Below are 26,698 nucleotides of genomic sequence, written 5' to 3' on the forward strand. Positions count from 1 at the left end.
TGAGCAGGTGGGAAGTCCCCTGAGCCCCAGAGCCTTCCCTGTTCTTGAAAAACTGTCCCTGAGCCGCTGGGGGCAGGCCCGTGGGCCTCGAATGCAGGCACTGGTGGGCTGCTCCTGACTTCTTGGGGGACAGGTGGGCAGGGGCTGGGGGAAAGATGCCTTGGATGTGGGTTGTGCGAGCCAGATGCCTGGCAGCAGAGAGTGGGGGGCGAGGCACCCCAGGTGGAGGCTAGAGAGACCCCACAAACAGGACCCTAGCAGGACGATGGATCCGCGTGCCCTCCCGAGATGCTGCAGGACAGTAGAGGAGGGCAGATGGTGGCCTGGTCCCCACCACCCTGTGGCCAGGGGACCTCAAGGAGAGGTGTGGGCTTTCTGTGTCCAGAGTCAGGAGGGGAGGGTGATGGGCTGGCTAGGCTGGGGGTGGGGGTGGGTGTCAGATGGACGGCGCTGCCTCCTGGAAAAGGCTGGGAGGTCTTTGTGTGACGGGGTGTTGGGGGGACGGACCCCGGCAGCAGGAAATGGGGAGCACAAGGCAGGGGGGCTTGAAACGAAGCTGGACATTGACCAAAGGTGGCTGGAGAGCTATGCGGCAAGGCTGTGTCCCAGAACCCGAGGGTCCATGCTGCTGCGCCCTCTGGACAGGGAGCCACCTCCAGCCTGCTCCCTGCTCCCTGGGGGTGCCTACAAGGGTGCCAGCATCCCCTGGGTGCCACTTGGCCTGGTCCCTGGCCCTTAGAGGTGGTTGGGGGCTGGGGACGAGGTCACAGCCAGACGGCCCCCTATGCCCTGCTTTTCTCTACAGCTTGGAGGCAGGCTAAGGGGGACCAGGGTAATGCCTGCCAGAAACACAGCCTTTCCTACTCCTGTGTTAAATCCGTGAGAGGAGTGAAGCTGGTTCCGGAGAAAAGGAATCAGCAAGCTTGAGATGAGCTAAAGTAGGCCTCCCCAGCCCGGGAGCTCTCTCGTCTTGTGTGGGGGGAATAGAGGGTCTAGGGGGCAGCGGGCCTGGTGAAGCCCCTGTGGGCCAAGGAACCCCCTTGATGCCCCAAGGCCCCCTAGGATGTGAGCCAGTTTCCCTGAGTCGCCGTTGGAGGGGTGCCCCCAGGGGTCATACCCAGAGGCTTTGGGGGCCACTGATGAAAGGGTGTCGGGGACGGTCTGGGAGCCCTGGGTGTAAGGCAGTGGTCCTGCAGGAGCCCCCACCTCGAATCCCCGACGGCCAGGGAGCAGCGTGGTCAGGGCAGTGCTGAGCTCACGCCCCTGTGTGTTGGGTCCATGAGCACGGGGGGAGTAGGGTCTTCTTCCTCTGGGATCAAGGGTTCAGAGCCCCAGTTGCTGCTCAGCAGCTTCCCGGCTGCATGGCCTTCCTGAGGTGCCCACGACTCTCCTGCTCCACACTAGCCTGTTGGGGTGGCCCGCGGCTCTGCTGGCCTGCCTCCGTGGACGGCCGACACTCCACGCCCTCTCATTCTCTGCACGCCTTCCTGTCCCGCACGGGTCCTGCCTCCCCGGGGGCCTTCTCAAAGGTCAGACTACCTCCCCTCCACTTGTGGGGTCAGCAGACTCTCTCTCCCTCTCCCGGAATGTGCCCCATGGAACCAACACCGCCAGACCCCCGCCCATTCCAGCAGGCCTGGGTCACCCTCCTCTGTGCCCCTCGTCCCTGCCTGGCACAGAGCTGGCCACAGGGCAGAGGTCGGCAGGATCTGTTGCAAAACAACCAAAGGCTTTCGAGTGTGAGGTTCGACCTCCTCTGCCCACCCTGCAGGCAGAGCTGACGCTGAAGGCTCCTAGGCCCAGCCCCCTGCAGGGGGTGAGTTCAGGGTCAAGGCCAGTTCTCAGGGGACAGCAGCAGTGCACAGGGAGGGGTGGGCCTGCAGGCACCGCCTGCCCCCTGCCTGCTCCCCCAGATGGTGGGACGGTCCTCAGCCCAGCGCCCTCTCTGAGGGGGTCTCTGTTGGCTCCGGGGGTAGCATCCTGTGAGAACCTTCACCTGGTGGCGGGAGCTTGTGGGTTTGGTGTGAGCGCCTCTGTTTGCCTTTTAAAGACAAGGATGTGGGCACTGATGGGATACGTGTGGGGGTAAGTGAGAGAGTGTTAATGTGAGAGTGTGTGTGCGCGTGTGTCTGTGCACATGTGTGCACGTGTGCATGTGAGTGTGTGCACGTGCATGCATGTATCTCTGTACACGTCTGTGCACACGTGTGCATGAGTGTGTCCACGTGTGTCTGTGTGCACACGTGTGTGTGTGCGCGCACGTGTGTGTAGGGGGTGAGTTGCCCACCCCTCCGAGCCCACCCCGGTCCCCATCTGTAGAAGGGGACAATGTATTCTCCCCACTGGGAACCTGGCCAAGACGCCTGGCGCGTGCAGGTGGGGACAAACTCTTGCGTGCCCTCTGGGAGCCTGCAGACAGTCTCCGCCGTCCCGGAACAGTCTGAGGCCCGCAATTCTGAGAATAGTCTGCGCTGAGTCTAATGGAGGTCAGCCCCCTGATCTTGTTGACAATCCGAGGCGGTAAATGAACCCAAGGCCCCTCGCAGGTCCCTCCTCCAGCGTCTCCTCCTCTGTCCTTTCTGCCCAAACTCAGGAATGGACCTTTCAAGGAGGAAGACGCAGTCCTCTCGGGGCTTAAGTGCTCTGCTGGCTCCTCTTGGCATCTGTGGAGACTTCAGTGCCCTGGGCACTGCCCCCCCCCCCAATCTGGAGCAGCCCAGGCCCCTGTCCTGTGCCCCAGGCTCCCCCAGCCCCCGTGGCCACTCGGTGATGCTGCTGTCGGCCTCCTCGTCTCCCGCCCGTTCTCTGCTGCAGGGTCCCAGGTGAAGCTGGGAGGCCGGCCGGGGGCTCCTGGGGCCCTACCGCCCTGGTGGGCCTGTCTGGGCTCTGAGTCCCACGCTGCTGGCCTGGCGTTCTCTGGGTCTCTGGGGGCGGGGCCTACCCCAGCACCTACCCCGAGGTGGATGGGTCTGGAGTCCAGGCCTGCTCTTCAGCAGGCAGTGTTGTTCCCAGGAAGGGTCTCATAAGTGTGCTCTCCCGTCTCTGCGCATCCTGCTCCGTGTGCAGGGACTTCCTGCTGCCCTGCTCGGGGTTTGGGGTGGAGCTCCCCCGCGCCCGTCATCAGAGCGCAGCAAGACTCCACGAGAGACGGGCTCCCTGGTCAGGGCTCCTGGCCCTGCTCTCGTCCGCCCTGCGCGTGGCTGAGCAGGGCCGCTCCTCCTTCCCTCGGTCCCCAAGGCAGAAGCTGAGGGCGGCGTGATTGACCCGCATCCCTGTGGCTGCAGCGGGCTCGGGGGGGGGGGGTCTGCCTCTCCTCCCCAGGCCTGGAAGCGGCTCCATGTCCTTCTCTGTCCTCAGATTTGTGACCTGTGCAGACCCTCACTTATCCTTTTTTTCCTCAAATTTTATTTTTATGTATATTTGTATATTTATTTCACTGCTCCGAGTCTTAGCCGCAGCGCACAGGATCTTCTGGTTATAGCATGTAAACTCTAACTGCGGCATGCAGCTTCTCGTTTCCTGACCAGGGACTGAACCCGAGCCTCCTGCGTTGGGAGAGCGGAGTCTCAGCCACAGGACCACCAGGGAAGTCACCGTCTCTTGATGGCCCCCTGTCTGGGGAAGGCCCCAGGGCACCCGGGCACGGGGAGCGGCCTCTAGTTCCTCCCTGGCCATTTCCTCCTTCCCTGCCTTCTGCCGCCCACTGCCTCCTGTCTTGGGGACAGCCTGGGACCCGGCCCATTTCCTGCGTTCCTTCCAGGGGCTCTGCTGGGTGCAGGTCTCTTTTAGTGGGAGACCCCCCAGGCCTCAAGATTAGTTATAAGGAGCAGCAGGAACCCCTGGGAACTGAGGCTGGAGTCACAGGGCCCCTGAGCCCCATGGGAAGTGTGCTGTCTCCCCTGGGGGGGGTCTGTCCATCCCAGCCCTCGCCGGGTGGAAGGCATGGTGGGCTTACCCCTAGACCCTGGGGTCCTGGGGTGTCCCTAAAGCACAGCTGTTCTGTCTCCTGTTTCCACATGACTGTTTCACATTCCTGTCCAGGCACTCGTGGGAAGGTTCTGAGCAGCCTCTACCCACCAGGTTCTAAGCTGTTTGCTCGGGTCTGTGATGGGCAAGAACGGGCACCCCTCTGCCCGCAGGGCCCTCCAGCTGGAAGCAGACATAGGCTCACGCCCCCGATGGAGTCTGCTCCAGGTGACTGTGCTGTTCGGGGAGGAGGCCCTGCCCGGGAAGGTGCTCAGGAGCCCGCCAGGCAAGGCGGAGGCGCGCTCATCTCTAGCGCCCTAACTCGGGGGCAGCATCCACGCTGATCCCGGCCACCCAGAGAGGCCAGGACTGCTGCTGATCCCTGCCCTATGCTCTCCCCACAGAGGCCAGCCCGGCATGCTGAGCCCTTGGCACTGAGGCTGCCACCGGCCATGGAGGGCCCAGCGGAGCCGGCTCCGAGGGGGAAGGGGCCCGTGGGGCCCTCGGGGAGCAGTGGCAACTGCGGGGTCCGGGAAGCGGCCAAGAGCACGTCCGTCATCTGGGAGCAACCACAGCCCAAGGAGGCCAAGGCCACCGTCCGAGGGGGTGAGTGCACCGTGCGGGTCCACCCCCCACCCACCCCAGAACGGAGCCGGGCTTCGCACCGTCAGCGCCTGCGTTGATGGAGAGTGCGCGAGGGCTGTGGGCCCACCTCGTGCTTCTCCAGGGTCACATCAGTGATAAACTGGCGAGACAGGCAGGCAGGGGTTGGGAATCCAGGGACACAGCCCCACATGAGGTCACAGCTCTTGTATGACTTTGGGTCCCCACCGTCCTGCTCTGTCCTTGGCTGTGAACCCCCGGGGTTACTCAGGGTGGGGTGTCCCTCCTCCCCTCCCAGTGGGCAGACCCAGCCCCAGGGTTGGGGGTGGCGAGGAGCAGTGCCTGGGCCAGGCCTTGGGCAGGATTACTTCCTGGAAGGAGAGGATGCGGGCTGAGACGAGGGCAGAGGCGCCTCTGACTCCCATCTGACCGGCCCGGGTGTGCGCAGGAGGGGCTTGGACTCAGGCTGGGCTGCCGCTGGGGAGGAGCTGGGTCCCATCCTGATTGCCGCTGGATCGCTGCTGGACGCGGGCCTCAGTTTCCCCACTTGGAAACCTGCGGGGTGGCCTAGGGGGTCTGCAGGGCCCCTGTCTCCAGAACTGGAGGAAGGAAGGGAAGGACAGGGAGGAAGGCCCCGAGCCAGGGGCAGCCTGTCCCCCGTCCTTCCCCCATCTTCCTGTCGTCAGATCCTCACCTCCACCCCGGTCACCTGCGTAAGTCGCTCACAGAGGCTCTAGGGCTCGGCACGCAGCAGGTGCCCGATGAGCATCTGACGAATGACTGACGCTTTGGGAGAATGCAACAAAACCACGTGCTTGGCAGCAGGCCCAGCACTGTGCGTGGTTGGTGACTGGCGGTGTTTTTGCTCTTGTTCTCTTGGTCCTTCGTGGTGTAAATGGAGGTAGGAAGGGGGGTGGCCATTGAGGAAACTGACTCCTGCGGTCAGACACCTGCCTGGCCCAGAAGAGGGGCTCCAAGAAGTGGTGGGCGCCTGGCCCGGGGATCTCATGGGATTGTGGCCCCACCCAGAGCTCGACAGCAGGAGACGGTGGGACTGGGTCCTGCCAGAAACATGTGAGCCTTTCCAGCCTCCTGCAAGGTAGCCAGCGCCCGAGGTGCCGTAAGTGCTAGAGCACGGGATTCCTGCCGTCCAGCGCTGTGACCGAGCCAGGGGCATCCTGACCACGAGCCCGGTGTTTCTCGCCCCTGCAGCCCCACAGCACAGCTGGCATCCGCCGGCGCCAGGATGGTCTAGGAGCACCCCCAGTCTTCCCAGGCTCCCCAGCCCCGAGCAGCCAAGGGGCCAGTGGGCTCCCACCACATATACCCGGACCCCTTACCCTTTTCAGCTTCTTTTGCAAACGGGCAACAAATTTACAAGAAACAATACCAAGAATTCTCACTTAGCCCACCCAGGGGTTTTCCCTGGTGGCCCAGTGGTAAAGAATCTGCCTGCCAGTGTAGGAGATGCGGGTTCGATGCCTGGGTCTGGAAGATCCCCTGGAGGAGAGGAAATGGTAACCCACTCCGGTATTCTCGCCTGGGAAATCCCATGGACAGAGGAGCCCAGCGGGTTACAGGCCATGGGGTCCCAGAGTCAGGCAGGACTGAGTATCTGAGCATGCGCACCACCCCGCCTAGACCCCTCAGATGTTAACACTTTGCTTCTCTCTCTGCGCTCAGGCAGGTGTTGTGTTTTCCCAGGACGGGCTCGGGGTCCATTGCGGACACGACTCCCCTCCTTCCCCACTGCTGGGTGTCTTTCCTAAAACCAGCACCTGCTCGTGCAGCCGCACAGTGAGACGATTCCAAACTCACTTTTCTGGCTTAGACAACCTGCATCAGACCTCGCTGCGATCTTGCCATCGGTCCCCGTAACCGCCTTTCCACCAAGCAAAACCCTGGTCAGGCCTTGCGATCTGTGGTGTGTGTGCCTGGAGCTTCTTTAGCTGGCAGCTGGTCCTTCGAAGATTCCAGGCGGTCAGCCTGTAGAAGGTGCCGCAGTGTGGAGACGGATGTTCCTTCAGGACGGCAGACCGGTGCTTCGGGCAGAAATGCCCAGTACCTTCGGTCCCTCTCGGCGTCCGTGGGTCTGGGCCCTGGTGACGTTCACATCTCACGTCGCTCACTCGATTAAGGGGATGCTTGACCGTGTAAACGTCACTGTCAAAGCCATCCGTCTTCCCTCTTGGCGTGAGTAAGGAGCCTGTGGGAACGCTGTGACTATTCTGTCCCCCTCCAAACTCACCCATGTCAGTCGCTCAGTCGTGTCCGACTCTGTGCGACCTCATGGACTCTAGCCCGCGAGGCTCCACCGTCCATGGGATTCTCCAGGCAAGAATCCTGGAGTGGGCTGCCATTCCCTTCTCCGGGGGATCTTCCTGATCCAGGGATCAAACCCAGGTGTCCTGCACTGCCAGCCGTGTCTGAGCGGCAGGGAAGCCATGAAAACAGTCGCTCAGTGTTGACTTTCTAATGCTGCGTTCCGCCTGCCTCCTTTCTAACTGACCTTCACTGGAGCAAAGAACTGTCCCCTCTCCCCAGTTCCTCGCTTATTTTAGCCTGGGCAGGCTCAGAGGTCTTTATTTTATTCTCTGGACTCTATCGGTTGCTGTCCTTAGTTATTTTGAAGTTCAAATGGCCCCCAATTTGGTCTTGTGACATGTCTCCAACATCCTGTGGGCACCACCTGCTTTCTGGGGCCCCAGGATGCTCACGTCTCATCTCTGCTCTCCCTGCCCCAGCCCTGGAATCGGCCACGCCTCAAGGAGCCCCAGGCTCAGTGGGAGGATGGAGTCTGAAGCCGAGATCGGAGTACCATGTGCTTATTTGGACTCGACAGGCATTTTTGAGCCCCTGTTCTGGAGACCCAGAGAAAGCAAGGACTGGAAATGGGCTCTGACCACACAGGCCTGGGGCTGGTGGACCGCAGGTGGGGAGAGAGCAGGAACGAGCCGGTCCCGTTGCCCTGTCCAAAGTCAACGGGCAGCACCCCAGCACTGAGCAGGGATGTCCCTGGGGTGATGAGGAGGCCGCAGCAAGGTTCTGCAACCCTCCTCAGACCCACAGGTGTTTCTCGGTCGGATCACCCTCCATCCGAAAGTTCCGGTCACTCATCCCATTTTACGCATGAGGAAGAAGTGCAGGGCAGGGACGGGGGCTCTAGCCAAGATGTAAGCAGGGAGCTGGCCTCGAGTCGGGGGGCTGGAGTCCAGGGACCCCAGCAGAGGACTGACCTCACAAGGCCGAGAGGAGCCATGGTCCCCCAGCTAGTGGCTGGTGGGGCTGGATGAGGGTGCGACCCCGTCCACCCAGACCCCGCGCTCCCCCAGGATGTCACCTCCCCTCTGTGGTCAGCAGGACAGAGGCCTCCAGAGAAGTCCTATCGGAGAAGGAAACGGCAAAACCCACTCCAGGATTCTTGCCTGGAACATTCCCTGAACAGAGGAGCCTGGCCGGCTACAGTCCACTGGGCCGCAGGGTCGGACACGGCAGAGCGACTAAGCAACCCAGCAAAGAAGACCTGAGACCACCCTGGACGGCGCATCAAGAGCAGAGATGCCGCTCTGTGACCACAGTCCACGGAGGCGAAGCTGGTCCCAGTAGTCACATATGGATGTGGCAGGAGGGCCCTAAAGAAGGCCGAAGTGAAGTCAAAGTTGCTCAGTCATGTGTGACTCTTTGCAACCTCATGGACTATACAGTCCATGGAACTCTCCAGGGCAGAATACTAGAGTGGGTAGCCTTTCCCTTCTCCAGGGGATCTTCCCAACCCAGGGATCGAACCCAGGTCTCCCACGTTGCAGGCAGATTCTTTACCAGCTGAGCCACAAGGGAAAGAAGGCTGAGCGCTGAAGAACTGATGCTTCTGAACTGTGCTGTTGGAGAAGACTCTTGAGAGTCCCTTGGACTGCAAAGAGATCCAACCAGTCCATCCTGAAGGAGATCAGTCCTGAGTTTCCGTTGGAAGGACTGATGCTGAAGCTCTAATACTTTGGCCACCTGAAGCAAAGAGCCCACTTATTGGAAAAGACCCTGATGCTGAGAAAGACTGAAGGCAGGAGAAGAAGGGGACAACAGTGGATGAGATGGTTGGATGGCATCACCGACACAATGGACATGAGTTGAGCAAGCTCTGGGAGACGGTGAGGGACAGGGAAGCCTGGCGTGCTGCAGTCCATGGGGTCACAAAGAGTCAGACATGACTGAGCGAGTGAGCAACAGGCAACGCAGAAGTCCACGTCTTCCTCCCCACAACCTGCACCCGCAAGTTAGCTCATGTGGCAAAGAAGTTCGCAGAGAGGCTTAAAGCTCTGGAGACGGGAGGTTACCCTGGGGTGGGACTCAGAGAGAGACTGAAGGTGCTGGCGCTGCTGGCTTTGGAGACGGAGGAGGGGCCAAAAGCCAAGGGGTGTGGTGCCTCTAGAAGCGGGAGCAGCAAGGAAACAGATTCTCCACCCAGGGCCTCCAAAAGGAACCACTGCTGCCCACCTTGTTTGGCTCCAGTGAGACCCTTCTCAGACCCCAGATAACACTGTGCAGTTTCCAGAAGCCGCTCGGGTGGGGTACTTAGTTACTGCACAGAAGGAAGCCCGCGACCTCCTCCGGACCCTGCTGGCCTCTGTGACCATGGGGGAAGGGTGCGAACGGTGGGTTGGAGGGGCGTGGACAAACCTGTCCTCTAGAAATACCCGGGGTTGGTGCCTGTGCAGTAGCTGAGGCTGTCTGTTCTCACGTCAATCACAGGACCCTGCTCTGCTACTGACGCTGCTCCGGCCTCTGGTGTCTCTCAGCGGGCTGCTGGGCCCTCCCCTGGCCAGATGGGGTCCTGCCCCACAGGTAGGCATCCCCACGCAGCAGGTTAAGTCTGTGCCCGGCTCACGAATGTGGGCTCCCTGGGCGTCCCCCTTCCCTCCAGCCTGGACCGTTCTGTGGACTCCTGGCTCAAAAATGTCTAATGGAGGCTTCTCTAATGTGGCTGCCGGATGCCTGCCTTGAGGTCACTGCGGGGGTGGGTCGGGGCTGTTGTTCAGACGCTCAGTGGTGTTTGGCTCTTTGTGATCCCGTGGACTGCAGCACGCCAGGCTTCCCTGTCCGTCACTGTCTCCTGGGTGGGGGCGGGGCTTGTTAAAGGCAGACATTCCTGGGACTGTTCTGACGCTGGGAGGTTGCCGTAGGGCCCAGGACGCTGCATTTTCCCTGGGGGACAGAAGGCTGGGGTGAGCCTGCACTTGCAAAGACCTTCTCTGGACTGTTTGCCTCTGCCCGAAGAGGAGGGCTCCTCAGTAGCTCAGACAGTAAAGAAATCTGCCTACTATGCGGGAGACCCGGGTTCGATCCTGGGTTGGGAAGATCCCCAGGAGAAGGAAATGGCAACCCACTCCAGTATTCTTGCCTGGAGAACCCCACGGACAGAGGAGCCTGGTGGGCTGCCATCCACGGGGTCGCAAAGGGTCAGACACGACTGAGCGCCTAGCACACAGACACGTAAAAGAGGAGGCGATGTCACCCTGGAGGCGGGAAGTGAGTCCCAAGGAGCGACACCCTGGGGGCATGGTGAGTGCGGAGGGCCCCCGCCCCGGGAGAGGCATCCCAGCTTCCAGGACAGGATGGCGGGACTCTCGCAGGAGCCGATGCTGGGAGGCGGACCCAGGTGCAGGAGGGCAGCAAGGAGTCCTTTATCCTGAGACCCCGCCCCCGAGCGCTAGCTGTGGGGGCGGGGGGCACAGAGACCCCAGGGTCGTTGGCCGTTCACCTCTGCCTCGAGGGTCGTCTGTCATCCAGCCTTTCAGGTGGTCAGTGCTGCCTTAGGGGTATTGAGCCTTGAGGCAGGCTATCATGGGAGTGAAAGTGCAGCCCTACCCTCTTCGGGAGGGTTACCGCTTAGACTGGCTGAGAAAAGCTGACTGGCTTCCTGCTGGGGGAGGGGCCCGATTCCAGATCCCAGAGTCTCCTGCTGGGGGTGTGTTGAGGGGGGGAACTGGAAATTTCCAAGGCAGGTGCAAGGCTTACTCCGAGGGCTCTCCCCTTCCACCATCTCTCTTTCCCTCTCCGCTCTCACCTTATCTCCCCAGCTTTGGAGCCTCGGGGGGAAGGGGTAGGGATGGGCAGGGGCTGTTTGAGCTGAGATCGAATCCTCCAGCAGCCAGCCGGGCAGGCACTGTTCTGGGAGTGTGCCTCAGGGGAAGGAATGGAGAGTGCAAAGGCCCTGGGGTGGAGTGGCTGGCGTGGGGTTAGTGGGGGACACCTGGATGTCTCAGAGCAGCAGAGAGAAGATCGCAGGCTGGCAGTGAGTGGGAGAAGGCCGGGCGGCTCCAGGCTGTGCCTGAGAAGGTGGAAAGGATTTGCATTTTATTCTTTCTGAGATGGAAAACCACTGCCGCTGTGCTAATACAGTAGCCGGGTGTGGGCATTTATGCTTAAACTTAACATCAGTTCAGTTCAGTTCAGTTGCTCAGTCGTGTCGACTCTGCGACCCCATGGACCACAGCTCGCCAGGCCTCCCTGTCCATCACCAACTCCTGCGGTTTACTCAGACTCATGTCCATTGAGTCGGTGATGCCATCCAACCATCTCATCCTCTGTCATCCCCTTCTCCTCCTACCTTCAATCTTTCCCAGCATCAGGGTCTTTTCCAATGAGTTGGTTCTTTGCATCAGGTCGCCAAGGTGTTGCAGCTTCAGCTTCAGCATCAGTCCTTCCAGTGAATATTCAGGACTGATTTCCTTTAGGATGGACTCGTTGGATCTCCTTACAGTCCAAGGGACTCTCAAGAGTCTTCTCCAACACCACAGTTTAAAAGCATCAATTCTTCAGTGCTCAGCTTCCTTTATAGTCCAACTCTCACATCCATACATGACGACTGGAAAAACCATAGCCTTCACTAGACGGACCTTTGTTGGCAAAGTAATGTCTCTGCTTTTTAATAATAAATAAAAGAAAGACTTCGGTTCCTTGATGACACTGTCCACATTTCAAGAGCTCAGGGGCCCATGTGGCTGGTGGCCGCTGTGGGACGCTGTAGAGAGCAGGCACGCTCATTGCTGCAGAAGTTTCTAGGGGCTGGCACTGCCCAGGGTGCTGAGAGCCGGGGCGTGCCATAAGCCAGTCCTGGTTGTAGGGGACCGTCTGGCTTCTGTAGACCAGAGGACCATCTGGAGTGAGGGCCAGGGCGCAGATACTGCCCCAGCAGACCGAAGGGGCAGGGCCGTGGTGGGTGCGTGTGCTGGGTTCAGCCTGGCTTTGCAGGTGGATCAGTGGGGCTGGCTGCTGGGCCCTCGTGGAGAGTGATGGAGGCAGGTGTTGCTAGCCTGAGCAGGGCTGAGACTGCGGCCCTTCTGTAGCTGGTGAAGCAAGGACGAGGTGGGGGCCAGAGAGTGCTGGCAGGGTGTTTCCCGGAGGTCAGGTGCCCCGTTGGAGCTCAGGCTGGGGAGAGATCGGGGCTGGAGGTCACGGTGACTTGGGGGCCATTTGCTGAAGGCCAGACAGATGCTGTCCTGCCCTGGGGTGATGACACAGTCCGCTTCCTCCCATCTGTGTTCGTCGTGGGCAGCACGTGACTCATTTACAAGGAAAGGAACTGGCCTCAGGGGAGACAGGCTGCCTGCGAAGTTTTCCCAGGTGGTACACGTGGGGTGGGAACCCGGGCCCCCAGTTTTGCGGCCCGGGGGGCTGGCGGGGGCGGGGGAACATCCCAAGGCACCCCGCCCACCTTGATCTGCCCCGCACTTCCAGACCTGACCTTGCAGCTGCTGGCGGTGCGGCGAAAGAGCGGGCTGCCCGACCCCAACCTGCAACAGGCCCTACGGGGCCGGCTCCGCCTGCTGGAGAATGAGAGCTGCGAGGTGGCCCGTGCCCTCGGGGTGAGTCTGGCTCCTGGGGGTCCTGGGTGGGAGAAGGGGCGCTGGATCCACACTTGCAAATGGGGCAGAGGAGGACGGCTCGGAGAAGAAGGTGGTGGGTCTAGGAGGAGGTCCGGAGACTTTGGGCTGAGAGGGCCATTCTTCACTCTCACGTGGTGGTCAGGACACAGGACGAAGAAGGGCCCTCTAAAGCGGCAGAGGGCGGTCATGCAGGCGGCTGGACACAGGGGCAGCACCTGCTGGGCCCCCAGCCCCAGTTTCTGCATCCACGCAGTGACTCTAGAGGCCCAGGGACCCGGGCCAGGAGGCTGGACCCGGGCTGGCGTCCTGCATCCACCTGGACTTGCTCAGGAGCCTGGCTCAGCCTCAGCTTCTCTGGGACTCAGTTTCCTGGCCGAGTCTGACCGTGCACTCAGCCTGGCCTGGCCTTGGCCGACGGCCCCCTGGACTCTGTGAATGCAACCTCCTCAGCCACTTACTGGGATGCTTAGAACCGTGACCCCACAGAGCCGCCGTGAGGGTCAGCGGACTGCAAGCACGGTGCCCCCAGCACGGTGCTCGACAGCGGGGGGTGGGGGGTGATGCCCCTGGGATGCCAGGGCTGGATGGCTGGTTAAGGGTGGGGCCTCACTTCTGAATCCCAGTGGAGATGAGAATAGGGCCCCCTCTCCTCTAGGCGCCTTTCTGAGGCTGTTCGGGGTCTTCACTGGGTACGCGGGCTTCTCTAGCTGTGTTTCTGTACGCACAGCTGGCAGGCTTCATTTCCCTGTGGCATGTGGGATCTTGGTTCCCCAGCCAGGAATCGAACCCACGCTCCCTGATTCTTAACCACTGGACCACCCAGGAGAGTCCCGGCTGGTGCTACCACCAGGAGGGTTCTTGGGACAGTTGTCAGGAGAGGGGACGCTGGGTTTAGGATTGGAGTCGGAGTTGCTGCTGCGGGAGGGGACAGGAGGCGAGGCTGGGGCTGTGCAGAGCTGAGTGGAGGAGACCCTGGTGTCATTGGTGTGCAGGGCGTGAGCCAGGCCCTTGAGCCACCGAGGGGGCCTGGGGGCCGCCAGCTCTGGGAAGGGTTGGAATGGCACTGGGGAGCCACAGCTGGTCTGAGAGGAGCAGCTTGGCTGTAAAGGAATCAGCTGTGCCTCCCCGCCCCCCTGCCCCACGCCACCCCTGCCAAGGTCACTCCCGTGAAACGTTCCTGCTGGTGGGCAGACCCCCCAAGCCCCTGGGACTGTTTCTCACGTCTGTTTCTCCTCTGGAAGGAGCTGTCGGCCAGGCTGCTGTCCATCCACAGTGACCAGGACCGGATGGTGGTGACATTTAAGACGTTTGAAGAAATCTGGAAGTTTTCCACCTACCACGCTCTCGGTAAAGCAGTGACCCTCCCAGGAAGGGTTCTGGGGCCCCCGGCACGCACTAAGCCCTTTGTGTTCCCAGTCGGGGCTTAAGACTAAGTGTGTTCCCGACAGCTCTCCACGGGTCACCTGTCCTTGGCGAGGATCGACACGATGGGCAGGGCTGAGCGTGGCTTCCAGGGCAGCCGAGCTCTCCCTCGCCGAGCACAGAGGAAAGCGGCGCCAGCCTCAGCCCGCGTGCCTCTTTCCAAACCTTCTCCTGCTCAAAGCAAGGCTTTGACTGGCTAGGCACCTCTCCTTGGGGACCTTGCTGCTCCATCCCCGCTGAGGGCTGAGAGCCAGAGCAGGGCTGTGCCCACCCGCCGTGTCCTGGCCTCCTTGAACACTCTTGTCCCAAGTCACAGAGGAGGAGACTGACGGTCCTAGAGGACGTGATGAGTCCAGAGAAGTTGTCCACGGTCAGGGCCTGTCCTCTCACAGCCTGGAGGGTCAGCCCTGAGGCCCGGCTCGGGTAGTGGACAGTACCCTGAGTCCCCGTGGGCAGAGTGGGCTGGCCCCAGGCCCTGGTCAGTCCAGGGCTCGGTCAGCCCTGGACCGTGAGGGCCTCTCCCCACACACCCAGAGCCCGCTGGTGACCAGGGCTGTCCGCTCTCCTAGGCTTCACTCATCACTGCCTGGAGAACCTGCTCATGGACCAGGCCTTCTGGCTGCTCGAGCCTGACGAGGACCAGGAGACGGCCATCCAGGTCCAGGTGGATGCGGACGCCTTGAGGCTGGCGTACGAGAGCCTCCTCGTCCAGGAAGGTGAGCGACGTGATGTCGGCGGCTCCCCACTGGTCTGAGAGGGCCCGGGGCCCCAGCAGCAGGAGGGCCCTGGAGGAGCGGACACTGAGGGGACATTGGGCAGGGAAAGCTCCCAAAGAAATAACAGAAAAGGGGCTTTTGCCAGCGACCCCTGAGTTCCTGGCCTGGCTGTTGCTCTGAGTACTCCGGGGGTCTCACAGTCGAGTTCCAAGGCTGCCACGAGCAGGGCGTTAGCAGTCAGTCCTTCCCGGCTGCAGAGAGGATGGGAGGAGGCCAGCTGCAGCCAGACTTGCTGGGGGGTGACGGGGGGCGGGGAGAATCCAAGCTGGAGGGGTCCTCGGGATCATGCACCTGGCCCCCTCACAGCACAGTCGAGTCCCAGAGAAGCTGAGGCTGAGCCAGGCTCCTCCTGGCCAAGTCCAGGCGGATGCGGGACGCCAGCCCGGGTCCAGCCTCCTGGCCTGGATCCCTGGGCCTCTAGAGTCACTGCGTGGGTGCAGAAACTGGGGCTGGGGGCCCAGCAGGTGCTGCCCCTGTGTCCAGCCGCCTGCATGACCGCCCTCTGCCGCTTTGAAGGGCCTTTCTTCGTCCTGTGTCCTGACCACCACGTGAGAGTGAGGAATGGCCCCCAGCCCCTCAAGCGGCCTCCGAGGGGTCCTCAGGCAGACGCGGCCACTGCACTGGACCCTTCAGCCCCGAGTCCCGGCACGTCCTCGGAGGAGGAGGGGGCAGCGGCGGCCACTCTGGAGCCGTTGATTCCGTTCCATCAGTAGGTACCGACCTTTGTTTCTCTGCCTCCTGTGGGTCCCGCACGCTGGCAGGCTTTGTGGAGACTGCCTCAGGCCGGGGTTGATCATTGGCCAAGGCGGGTGGATGGGGACCAGTGTGAGCCCCAGGCAGACACGGCCTCCATATTTCCACCATTTTCAATGTGTAGCCTCAGGACGGTCACCTGCACAGCAGGACAGTGACACCTCCCCAGCAAGACTGCTCTGGAATGAGACGGCCGGGGGTGTGCGGCCTGGGGTTCTGGCTTCATGTTCTGGCTCATTCCAGAAAGCTTTTGAGGGAGCCACGTAGCCTGTGCCCATAGTAAGGGGGCACGCAGGGATCTATGCAAATAAGAACCAAAGCAGGAAAAGCCTGGGGAAGGCGGGGACAGGTAGCACACAGGCTCCTGTTCATGTGCTGAAGTGGGCGTAGACTGGGCTTGAGCTTCCTGGCAGCCAAACTGAAGAGAGAAACTAGATCTCCTTGTTTTCAGTGAAATAGTCTGTGGATGATGGAGGGAGGTCTTCAAGGATGCCAGCCTGTGGGAGGGCAGGAGGCACCTGGGCAGAGGGCTTGTGGCAACCTGGGCCTGTAGGGCACATACTGTGTGTGTGTGTGTGTGTGTGTCTGTGTGTCTGTGTGTGGGTGGGTGTATCTGTGTGTGTGCGTGTGTGTGTATGTGTGTGTGGTGTGTGGGGGTATGCAGGTATGTGTGTGTGTGTTGTGTGTGGGTATATGTGTGTTTGTGGTACATGTGTGTGTGTGGGTGTGTGAGGTGTGTGTGTGTGTTTTGTGAGTGTGTGTGAGGGGGTGTGTGTCAGTGTGCAGCTATGTGTGTGTGTGAGGTGGTGTGTGTGTATATGTGTATGTGGTGTGTGTGTGTGTCTGGGTGTGGGTGTATGGGGGTGTGTGGGTGTGGGGGTGGGTATGGGTGTGTAGTGTGTGCGTGTATGTGTTTGGTGAGTGTGTGTGTGTGCTGCGTGTTGATGTGCAGGTATGTGTATATATGTGTGTGGTGTGTGTGTGGTGTGTGTGTGGTGTGTGGGTATGTGTGGGTTGGTGGTGTGTGTGTGTTTGGTGAGTGTGTGTGTGTGTGTGAGGTGGTGTGTGTGTGTATGTGTGTGTGGGTGTTTGGTGAGTGTGTGTGTGTGTTTGGTGTGTGTGTATGTGTGTGGTGTGCAGGTATGTGTTTGTGTTTGGTGAGTGTGTGTGTGGGTGTGTAGGGTGGTGTGTGGGTGTGTGGGGTGGTGTGTGTGTGTGGGTGTGTGAGGTGGTGTGTGTGTGTATGTGTGTGTGTGTGTGGTGTGTGGGTATGTGTGTGTGTGTATGTGTGTGGTGTGCAGGTATGTGTGTGTGTTTGGTGAGTGTGTGTGTGGGTTGGTGTGTGTATGTATGTGTGTGTGGTGTGTGGGTATATGTGTGTGTGTGGTGTGTGGGTATATGTGTGTATGTGTGTGGTGTGTGTGTATATATGTGTGGTATGTGTGTATGTGTGTGGTGTATGAGTATACGTGTGTGTATATGTGTGTGGTGTGTGTATGTGTGTGTGGTGTGTGGGTATACGTGTATGTGTGTGTGTGTGTGGTGGCTGTGTGTGTGTGTGTTGGGGGCAGTGTCTGTGCAGTAGGAGCAAGTGGTGGGCTTTGCCCAGGCCCCTGCGGCTGTGCCCTGTGCGGTCTGCAAACGGCTCTAACCTGCCGGGATCTGAAACCCCCTCTCATCCTGCTCCAGGTGGGCGCTCAGGGTCCCCAAGGACTCCGTCAATGACCCCCTGGGTGGACCCGTGGCGCCGGACGTCCAGCTGATGGGTAAGTGTTCTGCTGGTCCTCCTCCCCTGGGGAAGAGGGGGCTGAGGTGGGTGGGCACCTGCATTCCAGAAGCTTCTGGCTCCCTTCAGTCCTCCCCAAGCCAGAAAAGGTGGCTCGGATCCTCTCCAGTTCCTGAGACGATAAGGAGGCTCAGAGAGGCCCACCGGCTGGCCTAGACTCACGCAGGGTCCCTGGCTGCTCTGCCTCTACTGAGGAACGCCCACCCACCAGCACCCCCGAGGCCTCTGCTTTCTTGCCAGGGCCGCGTCAGACCCCTCGGAGGACCCTCAGACCATGGGCGTGGGGCGGGCAGGGGTCTTCTTTGGAAGAAACAGCCTGGCCCCTTTGTGCGTTAGTCATTCAATTATGTCTGACTCTTTGAGACCCCGTGAACTGCAGCCCACCTGTCCCCTCTGTCCATGGGATTCTCCAGGCAAGAATACTGGAGTGGATAGCCACGCCCTCCTCCAGGGGGTCTTCCCGACACGGGGCTCGAACCCGGGTCTCCCGCATTGCAGGCGGATTCTTTACCATCTGAGCCACCATCAGGCCCACTGCGTCTGATCCAACCCAGACTGACTGGTGTCTGCATGGCCTGTGGACCTGTTAAGTGAACATTTTCAGCTGGGTTTGCCCCGTTGGGCCCTGGGCCAAGTTGATCAACGTCTCCAGGCCTCATGCTCAGGGTGGGGATAAGGCACCACCTCCCAGGACCGCGTGGACACCCAGCCCTGCAGTCTCATGACGCTGGCCGGGTACCTGGTCAGTCCTCAGCAGAGCCGCAAGCTACCTGGCCAGGGACACCAACGGTGTGCTCGAGGGCTGCCTGTTGGCCCACCCAGGCCCCTCCCGGTCCTGCCTCCCTGCACTGACCACGTGTGGCCTCCTTCCCGCAGCCACAGGCCAGGCCTTGGCCGTAGCGGACTGCCAGGGCTCAGGGCCCGAAGAGATGACCTTCCGAAGCGGCGACCACATTGAGATCCTGGGCGCTCAGGTGCCCGGCCTGCCCTGGTGCCTGGGCCGGCACGCGGCCTCTGGCCAGGTCGGGTTTGTGCGGACGAGCCTCATCCGTGTGCAGGGCCAGGCGTCTGAGTGAGTGGCTGAGGCCCTGCCCCTTCCTCCTCCTCCTCCTCACCTCTGTCCCCGGGGCCTGACTTCCGCTTCCTGTCTGGACCCTCTCCTGCCCTTGCCCCAAGGGTGGCCGGGGCTGCCCCGAGACAAACAGGTGTCCACGTGCACGGGTGTCCCGAGGCTGTGGGGCCGGTGGCACAAAGTTGAGGGCTTGAAACAACGGACTAGAGGCCAGACGTGAAAATCACGGTGCTGGCAGCGTTCCTGCCCCTCGGGGCCCGGGGGGACCCTCCCCGCCTCCCCCAGCTCCTGTGGCTCCAGGCGGCCCTGGGCCTGTGGCCACATCACCCCCCCCTCTGCCTCTCTGCGTGCTTGGGTTCTGTCTCCTGTTTCTCGTAAGGATAACCCAGGATCATCTCTTCACACCAACACCCTTGACTGGATCCCGTCTAAAAAGGTCTTATTTCCAAATAAGGTTACCTTCTGAGGGTCCAAATAGACATGGATTTGGGAGAAGGGAGGACACTATTCAACCCAGTACACCCTCCACTCCCCTTCATAAAGCCCTCTGAAGCTCTGGATCTGACCTTCAAGCCCCCCTGAGACCCAGGCCTTGCTGACCCACATTTCAGGGGCCACTGCTCTGACCATCCACTGGCCCCTAGTCTTGTCTGCCATCTCTGGAGGGTGGGTGGGGGGCGGCACCCTTCCTGGCTGTGCTTCCTTCCTCGTGCAAGCCTCCCCACCCCATCTGGGGAATTCTGAGCCAGGCCTATCCAGTCACCTCCAGGTCCCCACCACCTGGCCCTAGGCAGCACAGAGGAGGAGGGAGGTGACCTTCAGAGAGTGGTCAGCAGCATAGGTACGTTCTCAGGCTTTTGTTAAGATGTCAGTACCCAGGAGTCAGTGTGTAGAAAAGACCTGTTATTGGTCCAGAAGCTGCCCCTGGGTCCATCACGAGATGTTTGTCCCTAGCGCCCCATTAGCCCTGAAATCCTGTTTCATTCTTGTCTGGCGCCTCGGACAAACCTGAGCCTCCAAGACCAAGTCTCGGCTGCCGCTCCGCCATCACGACATGTCCTACCGGTCGCTCTGTTCTCTAACTCAAGGGTCTGTCTGCTCCAGAGCCTCTTCTGCCCGCTCATCAGAAGCAGGTTGAAGCTGGGCTGGGCTCCGATGCTGATGCTAGAAACCAGACCTTAGTTCCCCAAAGCGTGCTGCCCCCAAGGCTCCATCTCAAACTTCACCAGCACCGATGGGCTTTCCATGTGCCCTGGGTGGTGGAACTCCCAGCACAAGATGGTTGCCACCGTCTCTGGGGAGACCACAACGTCTCAACAGACAGCTGGGCCCCATGTGACTTAGACATGTCCTGAGCTTGCCAAGGGTCTGTGCTGCAATTGTTGTGGGTCTGAGCTGGTCTGTTGCCCTCCGTTCACCCAGAAGGTTGACGGGGCGCAGTGCCATTGATTCCATTTACAACCAGAGAAGCGCCAACAACCCCTCTCATTCGCTCAACAAGTACTTTCTAAACGTCTTTCCTATGCCAGATCTGGGTCTTTCACCTTTTGTTTAGTGAACATTCTGGTGGCTGTTCTTTATTTCTTTTATTTTGTCGTAATTTCAGGCTTAAGGAAAAGTTGCGAAAAGAGGGTAAAATTCCTCTGTGTCCTTCACCCAGTTTGCCCAGATGTTAACATGTTATGACGCCTACTTTCTCCTGTTTGTTTTTTACTTCATTTTTTTTTCTTCTAAATTCTTTGGGAGTCAGTTGCAAACACGATGTTCCTTTACCCCTAAATAATGCAGTGTGTTTCCTGAAACCAGGACATCGCTTGCATGAGCACAGCACAACTGTCAAAATCAGGAAACGAACACTGATAGAATTGTTTTCCTCAGATCTTAGATCTGGAGGGTTGTTGTTGAATTATGACGCTGGGATTCTTGGCCCCCGGAGGAGAAGAATTCAATCTGGGGCCAGAGACGAGGCTTGATCGCTCAGAGCTTTAGTGTAACAAAGTTTTATTAAAGTATAAAGGAGATAGAGAAAGCTTCTGACATAGGCATCAGAAGGGGGCAGAAAGAGTACCCCCCTGCTAGTCTTCAGCTGGATGTTATATAGTCATCAGCAGTCTGTGAATGAAAGAAAGGAATGTCTCAAAACTTAGAATGGCACCGGGCCCCTCACCCATAAGATGTATTTTGGGATAAATTTGGCTCCAAATGGTTTATCTTGGGCCATAAAAGGATTAACTTGAATCTTGAAGAAGGGCAGAGCACCATACAAATAGCTTCATTTACACAGATGAGAGGAACGATACCAGAGTATAACACACTGGCTTATCAAGGAGGTTCTGAGCCCAAAAGGCAGATCCGACTTGAAGACAGAGTCTGGGGTAAATGCATAGTACATTAGCATCAGTTCAGTTCAGACACTCAGTCGTGTCCGACTCTTTGCAACCCCATGAATCGCAGCACGCCAGGCCTCCTTGTTCATCACCATCTCCTGGAGTTCACTCAGACTCACATCCATCGAGTCCGTGATGCCATCCAGCCATCTCATCCTCTGTCGTCCCCTTCTCCTCCTGCCCCCAATCCCTCCCAGCATCAGAGTCTTTTCCAATGAGTCAACTCTTTGCATGAGGTGGCCAAAGTACTGGAGTTTCAGCTTTAGCATCATTCCTTCCAAAGAAATCCTGGGGCCGATCTCCTTCAGAATGGACTAGTTGGATCTCCTTGCAGTCCAAGGGACTCTCAAGAGTCTTCTCCAACACCACACTTCAAAAGCATCAGTTCTTCGGTGCTCAGCCCTCTTCACAGTCCAACTCTCACATCCATACATGACCACAGGAAAAACCATAGCCTTGACTAGATGGACCTTAGTCGGCAAAGTAATGTCTCTGCTTTTGAATATACTATCTAGGTCGGTCATAACTTTTCTTCCAAGGAGTAAGCGTCTTTTAATTTCATGGCTGCAGTCACCATCTGCAGTGATTTTGGAGCCCCCAAAAATAAAGTCTGACACTGTTTCCACTGTTTCCCCATCTATTTCCCATGAAGTGATGGGACCAGATGCCATGATCTTAGTTTTCTGAATGTTGAGCTTTAAGCCAACTTTTTCGCTCTCCTTTTTCACTTTCATTAGGAGGCTTTTTAGCTCCTCCTCACTTTCTGCCATAAGGGTGGTGTCATCTGCATATCTGAGGTTATTGATATTTCTCCCGGCAATCTTGATTCCAGCCTGTGTTTCTTCCAGTCCAGCGTTTCTCATGATGTACTCTGCATAGAAATTAAATAAGCAGGGTGACAATATACAGTCTTGACGTACTCCTTTTCCTATTTGGAACCAGTCTGTTGTTCCATGTCCAGTTCTAACTGTTGCTTCCTGACCTGCATACAGATTTCTCAAGAGGCAGGTCAGGTGGTCTGGTATTCCCATCTCTTTCAGAATTTTCCACAGTTTATTGTGATCCACACAAATAAAAGGCTTTGGCATAGTCAGTAAAGCAGAAATAAATGTTTTTCTGGAACTCTTTTGCTTTTTCCATGATCCAGCGGATGTTGGCAATTTGATCTCTGGTTCCTCTGCCTTTTCTAAAACCAGCTTGAACATCAGGGGGTTCACGGTTCACGTATTGCTGAAGCCTGGCTTGGAGAATTTTGAGCATTACTTTACTAGCATGTGAGATGAGTGCAATTGGGCGGTAGTTTGAGCATTCTTTGGCATTGCCTTTATTTGGAATTGGAATGAAAACTGACCTTTTCCAGTCCCGTGGCCACTGCTGAGTTTTCCAAATTTGCTGGCATGTTGAGTACAGTACTTTCACAGCATCATCTTTCAGGATTTGAAACAGCTCAACTGGAATTCCATCACCTCCACTAGCTTTGTTCGTACTGATGCTTTCTAAGGCCCACTTGACTTCATATTCCAGGATTTCTGGCTCTAGATGAGTGATCACATCATCATGATTATCTGGGTCGTGAAGATTTTTTTTGTACAGTTCTTCCGTGTATTCCTGCCACCTCTTCTTAATATCTTCTGCTTCTGTTAGGTCCAGACCATTTCTATCCTTTATTGAGCCCATCTTTGCATGAAATGTTCCCTTGGTATCTCTAATTTTCTTAAAGAGATCTCTAGTCTTTCCCATTCTGTTGTTTTCCTCTATTTCTTTGCATTGATCACTGAAGAAGGCTTTCTTATCTCTTCTTGCTATTCTTTGGAACTCTGCATTCAGATGCTTATATCTTTCCTTTTCTCCTTTGCTTTTCGCCTCTCTTCTTTTTACAGCTATTTGTAAGGCCTCCTCAGTCAGCCATTTTGCTTTTTTGCATTTCTTTTCCATGGGGATGGTCTTGATCCCTGTCTCCTGTACAATATCACGAACCTCATTCCATAGTTCATCAGGCACTCTATCTATCAGATCTAGGCCCTTAAATCTATTTCTCACTTCCACTGTATAATCATAAGGGGTTTGATTTAGGTCATACCTGAATGGTCTAGCGATTTTCCCTACTTTCTTCAATTTAAGTCTGAATTTGGCAATAAGAAGTTCATGATCTGAGCCACAGTCAGCTCCTGGTCTTGTTTTTGCTGACTGTATAGAGCTTCTCCATCTTTGGCTGCAAAGAATATAATCAATCAATCTGATTTCAATATTGATCATCTGGTGATGTCCATGTGTAGAGTCTTCTCCTGTGTTGTTGGAAGAGGGTGTTTGCTATGACCAGTGCATTTTCTTGGCAAAACTCTATTAGTCTTTGCCCTGCTTCATTCCGCATTCTAAGGCCAAATCTGCCTGTTGCTCCAGGTGTTTCTTGACTTCCTACTTTTGCATTCCAGTCCCCTATAATAAAAAGGACATCTTTTTTGGTGTTAGTTCTAAAAGGTCTTGTAGGTCTTCATAAAACCATTCAACTTCAGCTTCTTCAGCGTTACTGGTTGGGGCATAGACTTGGATAACTGTGATATTGAATGGTTTGCCTTGGAGACGAACAGAGATCATTCTGTTGTTTTTGAGGTTGCATGCAAGTACTGCATTTCGGACTCTTTTGTTGACCATGATGGCTACTCCATTTCTTCTGAGGGATTCCTGCCCGCAGTAGTAGATATAATGGTCATCTGAGTTAAATTCACCCATTCCAGTCCATTTTAGTTCACTGATTCCTAGAATGTCGACTTTCACTCTTGCCATCTCTTGTTTGACCACTTCCAATTTGCCTTGATTCATAGACCTGACATTCCAGGTTCCTATGCAATATTGCTCTTTACAGCATTGGACCTTGCTTCTATCACCAGTCACATCCACAGCTGGGTATTGTTTTTGCTTTGGCTCCATCCCTTCATTCTTTCTCAAGTTATTTCTCCACTGATCTCCAGGAGCATATTGGGCACCTACTGACCTGGGGAGTTCCTCTTTCAGTATCCTATCATTTTGCCTTTTCCTACTGTTCATGGGGTTCTCAAGGTAAGAATACTGAAGTGGCTTGCCATCCCCTTCTCCAGTGGACCACGTTCTGTCAGGCCTCTCCACCATGACCCGCCCGTCTTGGGTTGCCCTGCAGGCATGGCTTGGTTTCATTGAGTTAGACAAGGCTGTGGTCCTAGTGTGATTAGATTGACTAGTTTTCTGTGAGTATGGTTTCAGTGTGTCTGCCCTCTGATGCCCTCTTGCAATGCCTACCATCTTACTTGGGTTTCTCTTACCTTGGGCACGGGGTATCTCTTCATGGCTGCTCCAGCAAAGCACAGCCGCTGCTCCTTACCTTGGACAAGGGGTATAGCTTAAGATAAACATTTCCATAAGAAAAAGGCATTGATTGGTTACCTTCAGGTGAAACCAGGTGTCATGGCAACACAGAATTTTAAGAGAAACCTCCTTTTAAATTTGTATAGAGAAGGGAAAAAATATCGCTAGTTTGTTTCCTCCTGCCGCTTAAGGGAGATAAAAATGTCTGACACTTGCAGGCTATTTCCTCCATTTGGAGACCCCTGGCCTTCCTGCCTGTTACCCTCTCAGATCCTACTATTTTTCCCAATGATCCTCGCTTTAGCCAGAGAAAATTCCAGACCCCATATTATCACCTGTCTATCTCTTGAGTCTCATCTCTTTGATCTGAGACAGTCCCTTGGTCTCTTTGTCCTTTAGGACACTGACTTTTTTGAGGAATACAGGCTTATTATGTCCAACGTGTCATAATCTACCCTAAGGGTTTCTTTAACTTCTCATAATAGCTCCCTCTTAAGTTTCGAAGTACATTTGAAAGTTTCATATTTTGCTGCTAATTTGGTTCTATAAGCAGAAGTTGCCTCCCCCCACTCCCTCCCTCCCTTTTTTCCTTCCTGTTTTTCCTCTCCTGACTTTTCTGAGTACATGTGTGCTCTGTACCCGTGTTGTGCAAGGAGTTCTGAGAGATTGCAGTGTGGAGGGATTGAGTCTGTCTGCAGCTGCCATGGCCTGTCTCACAGGGGAAGGGGCATTTAAGGTGGGGTTTTGAAGGCTGCTCAGGAGCGCCTCTTCCAGAAACTGATCAGCGGCATGTGTCACAGCCTTTCCTCTCCTGGGTGTCTGCCTCCGGCCCGAGCAAGCATCCTTGAGGGCGGGATCTATTTTGTTTTATCTTCAGGTCTTCATCACTGGGCAGGGCTTGTCTGCCAAGTGAGGGAGGGAAAAGGGTCTTCATACGAAATGTGTACTTGGAAATGTGCGATCTAACATGCAGTTTATTTTTTTCCAGCTTGGAAAATGTGATTTTTCTCAGTGAAGAAGAAAGGTCTTTCTTTAGCCGTGAAGGACGCTTTTCCGAGGAGGAGGCCAGGCAGCTGCTGAGAAGGACATCCAGCACGAATGTCTGCACGGTGTACAGCCTGGGTAGGTGGGGGGGACACGGGGGTGCTCCTCCCACCCCTCAGGATGCCCCCGGGGACCTCTCAGGACCTGCAGCGGGCTGCACCTTGTCTGTTTAATCACTCAGTCGTGTCTGACTCTTTGTGACCCCGTGGACTGCAGCCCGCCAGCCGCTCTGTTCATGGGATTCTCCAGGCAAGAACACTGGAGGGTCGCCACACCCTCCTCCAGGGGGTCTTCCTGACCCGGGCATGGAACTTGGGTCTCTGGCACTGCAGGCAGCTTCTTCACCGTCTGAGCCACAGGGACAGACTGTGATTCAGAACAGTGTTCTTAGGGCAGATTCCCGGAAAGGCCACGAGGGTGCAGAGCTTGCCCCCGGCTGACACCCCTCAGCCCTGTTCCGTCCGCTCTGCTCTGCGAGGCTGGACGGTCCACTCTGCAGAGTGCGGCACAGCTCTGGCTTCGTCCACTGTTCGCGGCGGCAACCCCACCCTGCTGCCCTTAAGGAATCTTCCGCCTCCTCCATCGTTCCCAGTATTGAATGCCAGCCCCTGGGCACTTATACAGACATGCTGGAACTGCCTTCAGGGCAGGTGGGGGGTGACAGGAGAGACAGAGAGAAGGAGCAGGGTGACGGGCTGGGAGATGCAGGGAGGTGGGGCCCGAGCCTCCCAGCCCCGGGGACGGGTCTCAGCCGAGCCGCTTCTCCACTGCCTCCAGGCACCAGCCTGACTGCCTGCTCCGCTGGGGCTGGGGAAGCAAGGGGGCCTAGGACTGTGGTACGAACAGAAGAGAGAGGAGGCGAGTCGGCAGCCACAGCTGGAGGTCATGGGCAGAGGGGACGGTGTGGGACAGGCCTACCCGCCACTCCCTGGGCCCTGGGGATGCAACGTTTCAGCTCATCTGTCCCTCCTGTGGGAGGGCAATAAATGCATTTGGACACATCCCCACAGATGTGTACACATACGCATGCATACTCACATGAGTACACACAGACACACCCAAACACACACCTACACACGTGTATGTGTCCATGTGTACACGCTCATGTGAACACACGTGCACTCACACATATAGCCACACACCCACACGTACTACACACATGCACACACACATGTACACACACATGCACACACACGTGAGCATATGTTCACGCGTGTCTTTCATGCCTGCCTCCTGACAACGTGTTATAAGAATTTTCTCACCAATGTTTGGTTTAAACTGATGGATCTCTCTTCCTTTGTTGTTCAGTTGCTGAGTCGTGTCTGACTCTCTGTGACCCCATGGACAGCAGCACGCCAGGCTCCCCTGTCCTTCACTATCACCCTGAGTTTACACAAACTCATGTCCATTGAGTTGGTGATGCCGTCCAACCATCTCATCCTCTGTCGTCCCCTTCTCCTCCTGCCCTCAGTCTTTCCAGCATCAGGGTCTTTTCCAATGAGTTGGCTCTTCACATCAAGTGGCCAAAGTTTTGGAGTCTCAGCTTCAACATAAGTCCTTCCAATGAATAGTCAGGGTTGATTTTATTTAGGATTGACTAGTTTGATCTCCTTGCTGTCCAAGGGACTCAAGAGTTTTCTCCAGCACCACAGTTCAAAAGCATTAAT

The 26,698-nt window shown here is 57.1% G+C and overlaps 1 protein-coding gene across 6 annotated transcripts in view; it reads left to right on the forward strand.

Annotated features, from left to right (window-relative positions):
• Positions 1–26,698, forward strand: part of SH3TC1 (SH3 domain and tetratricopeptide repeats 1) — a 65,958-nt gene that overhangs the window by 24,260 nt on the left and 15,000 nt on the right. For 4 of the 6 annotated variants that reach the window (XR_011145068.1, XM_068974809.1, XM_068974810.1 and 1 more), the window contains exons 2-10: positions 4,371–4,572; positions 9,316–9,408; positions 12,304–12,431; positions 13,694–13,799; positions 14,444–14,590; positions 15,167–15,359; positions 17,093–17,169; positions 18,066–18,261; positions 24,976–25,109. Coding sequence is in view for 5 of the 6 variants with exons in the window: in XM_068974809.1 (XP_068830910.1) it covers positions 4,419–4,572; positions 9,316–9,408; positions 12,304–12,431; positions 13,694–13,799; positions 14,444–14,590; positions 15,167–15,359; positions 17,093–17,169; positions 18,066–18,261; positions 24,976–25,109 (1,228 nt within the window). In the remaining variant the exon portion in view is untranslated. Of the gene's footprint in view, positions 1–4,370; positions 4,573–9,315; positions 9,409–11,329; positions 11,476–12,303; positions 12,432–13,693; positions 13,800–14,443; positions 14,591–15,166; positions 15,360–17,092; positions 17,170–18,065; positions 18,262–24,975; positions 25,110–26,698 lie in introns of those variants that run through there. The other 2 variants (XM_068974812.1, XM_068974813.1) reach the window with 2 other exon arrangements.

The sequence above is a fragment of the Capricornis sumatraensis genome, chromosome 7 (assembly GCF_032405125.1).
Source record: "Capricornis sumatraensis isolate serow.1 chromosome 7, serow.2, whole genome shotgun sequence".
In the NCBI taxonomy this organism is placed as follows: Eukaryota; Metazoa; Chordata; class Mammalia; order Artiodactyla; family Bovidae; genus Capricornis; species Capricornis sumatraensis.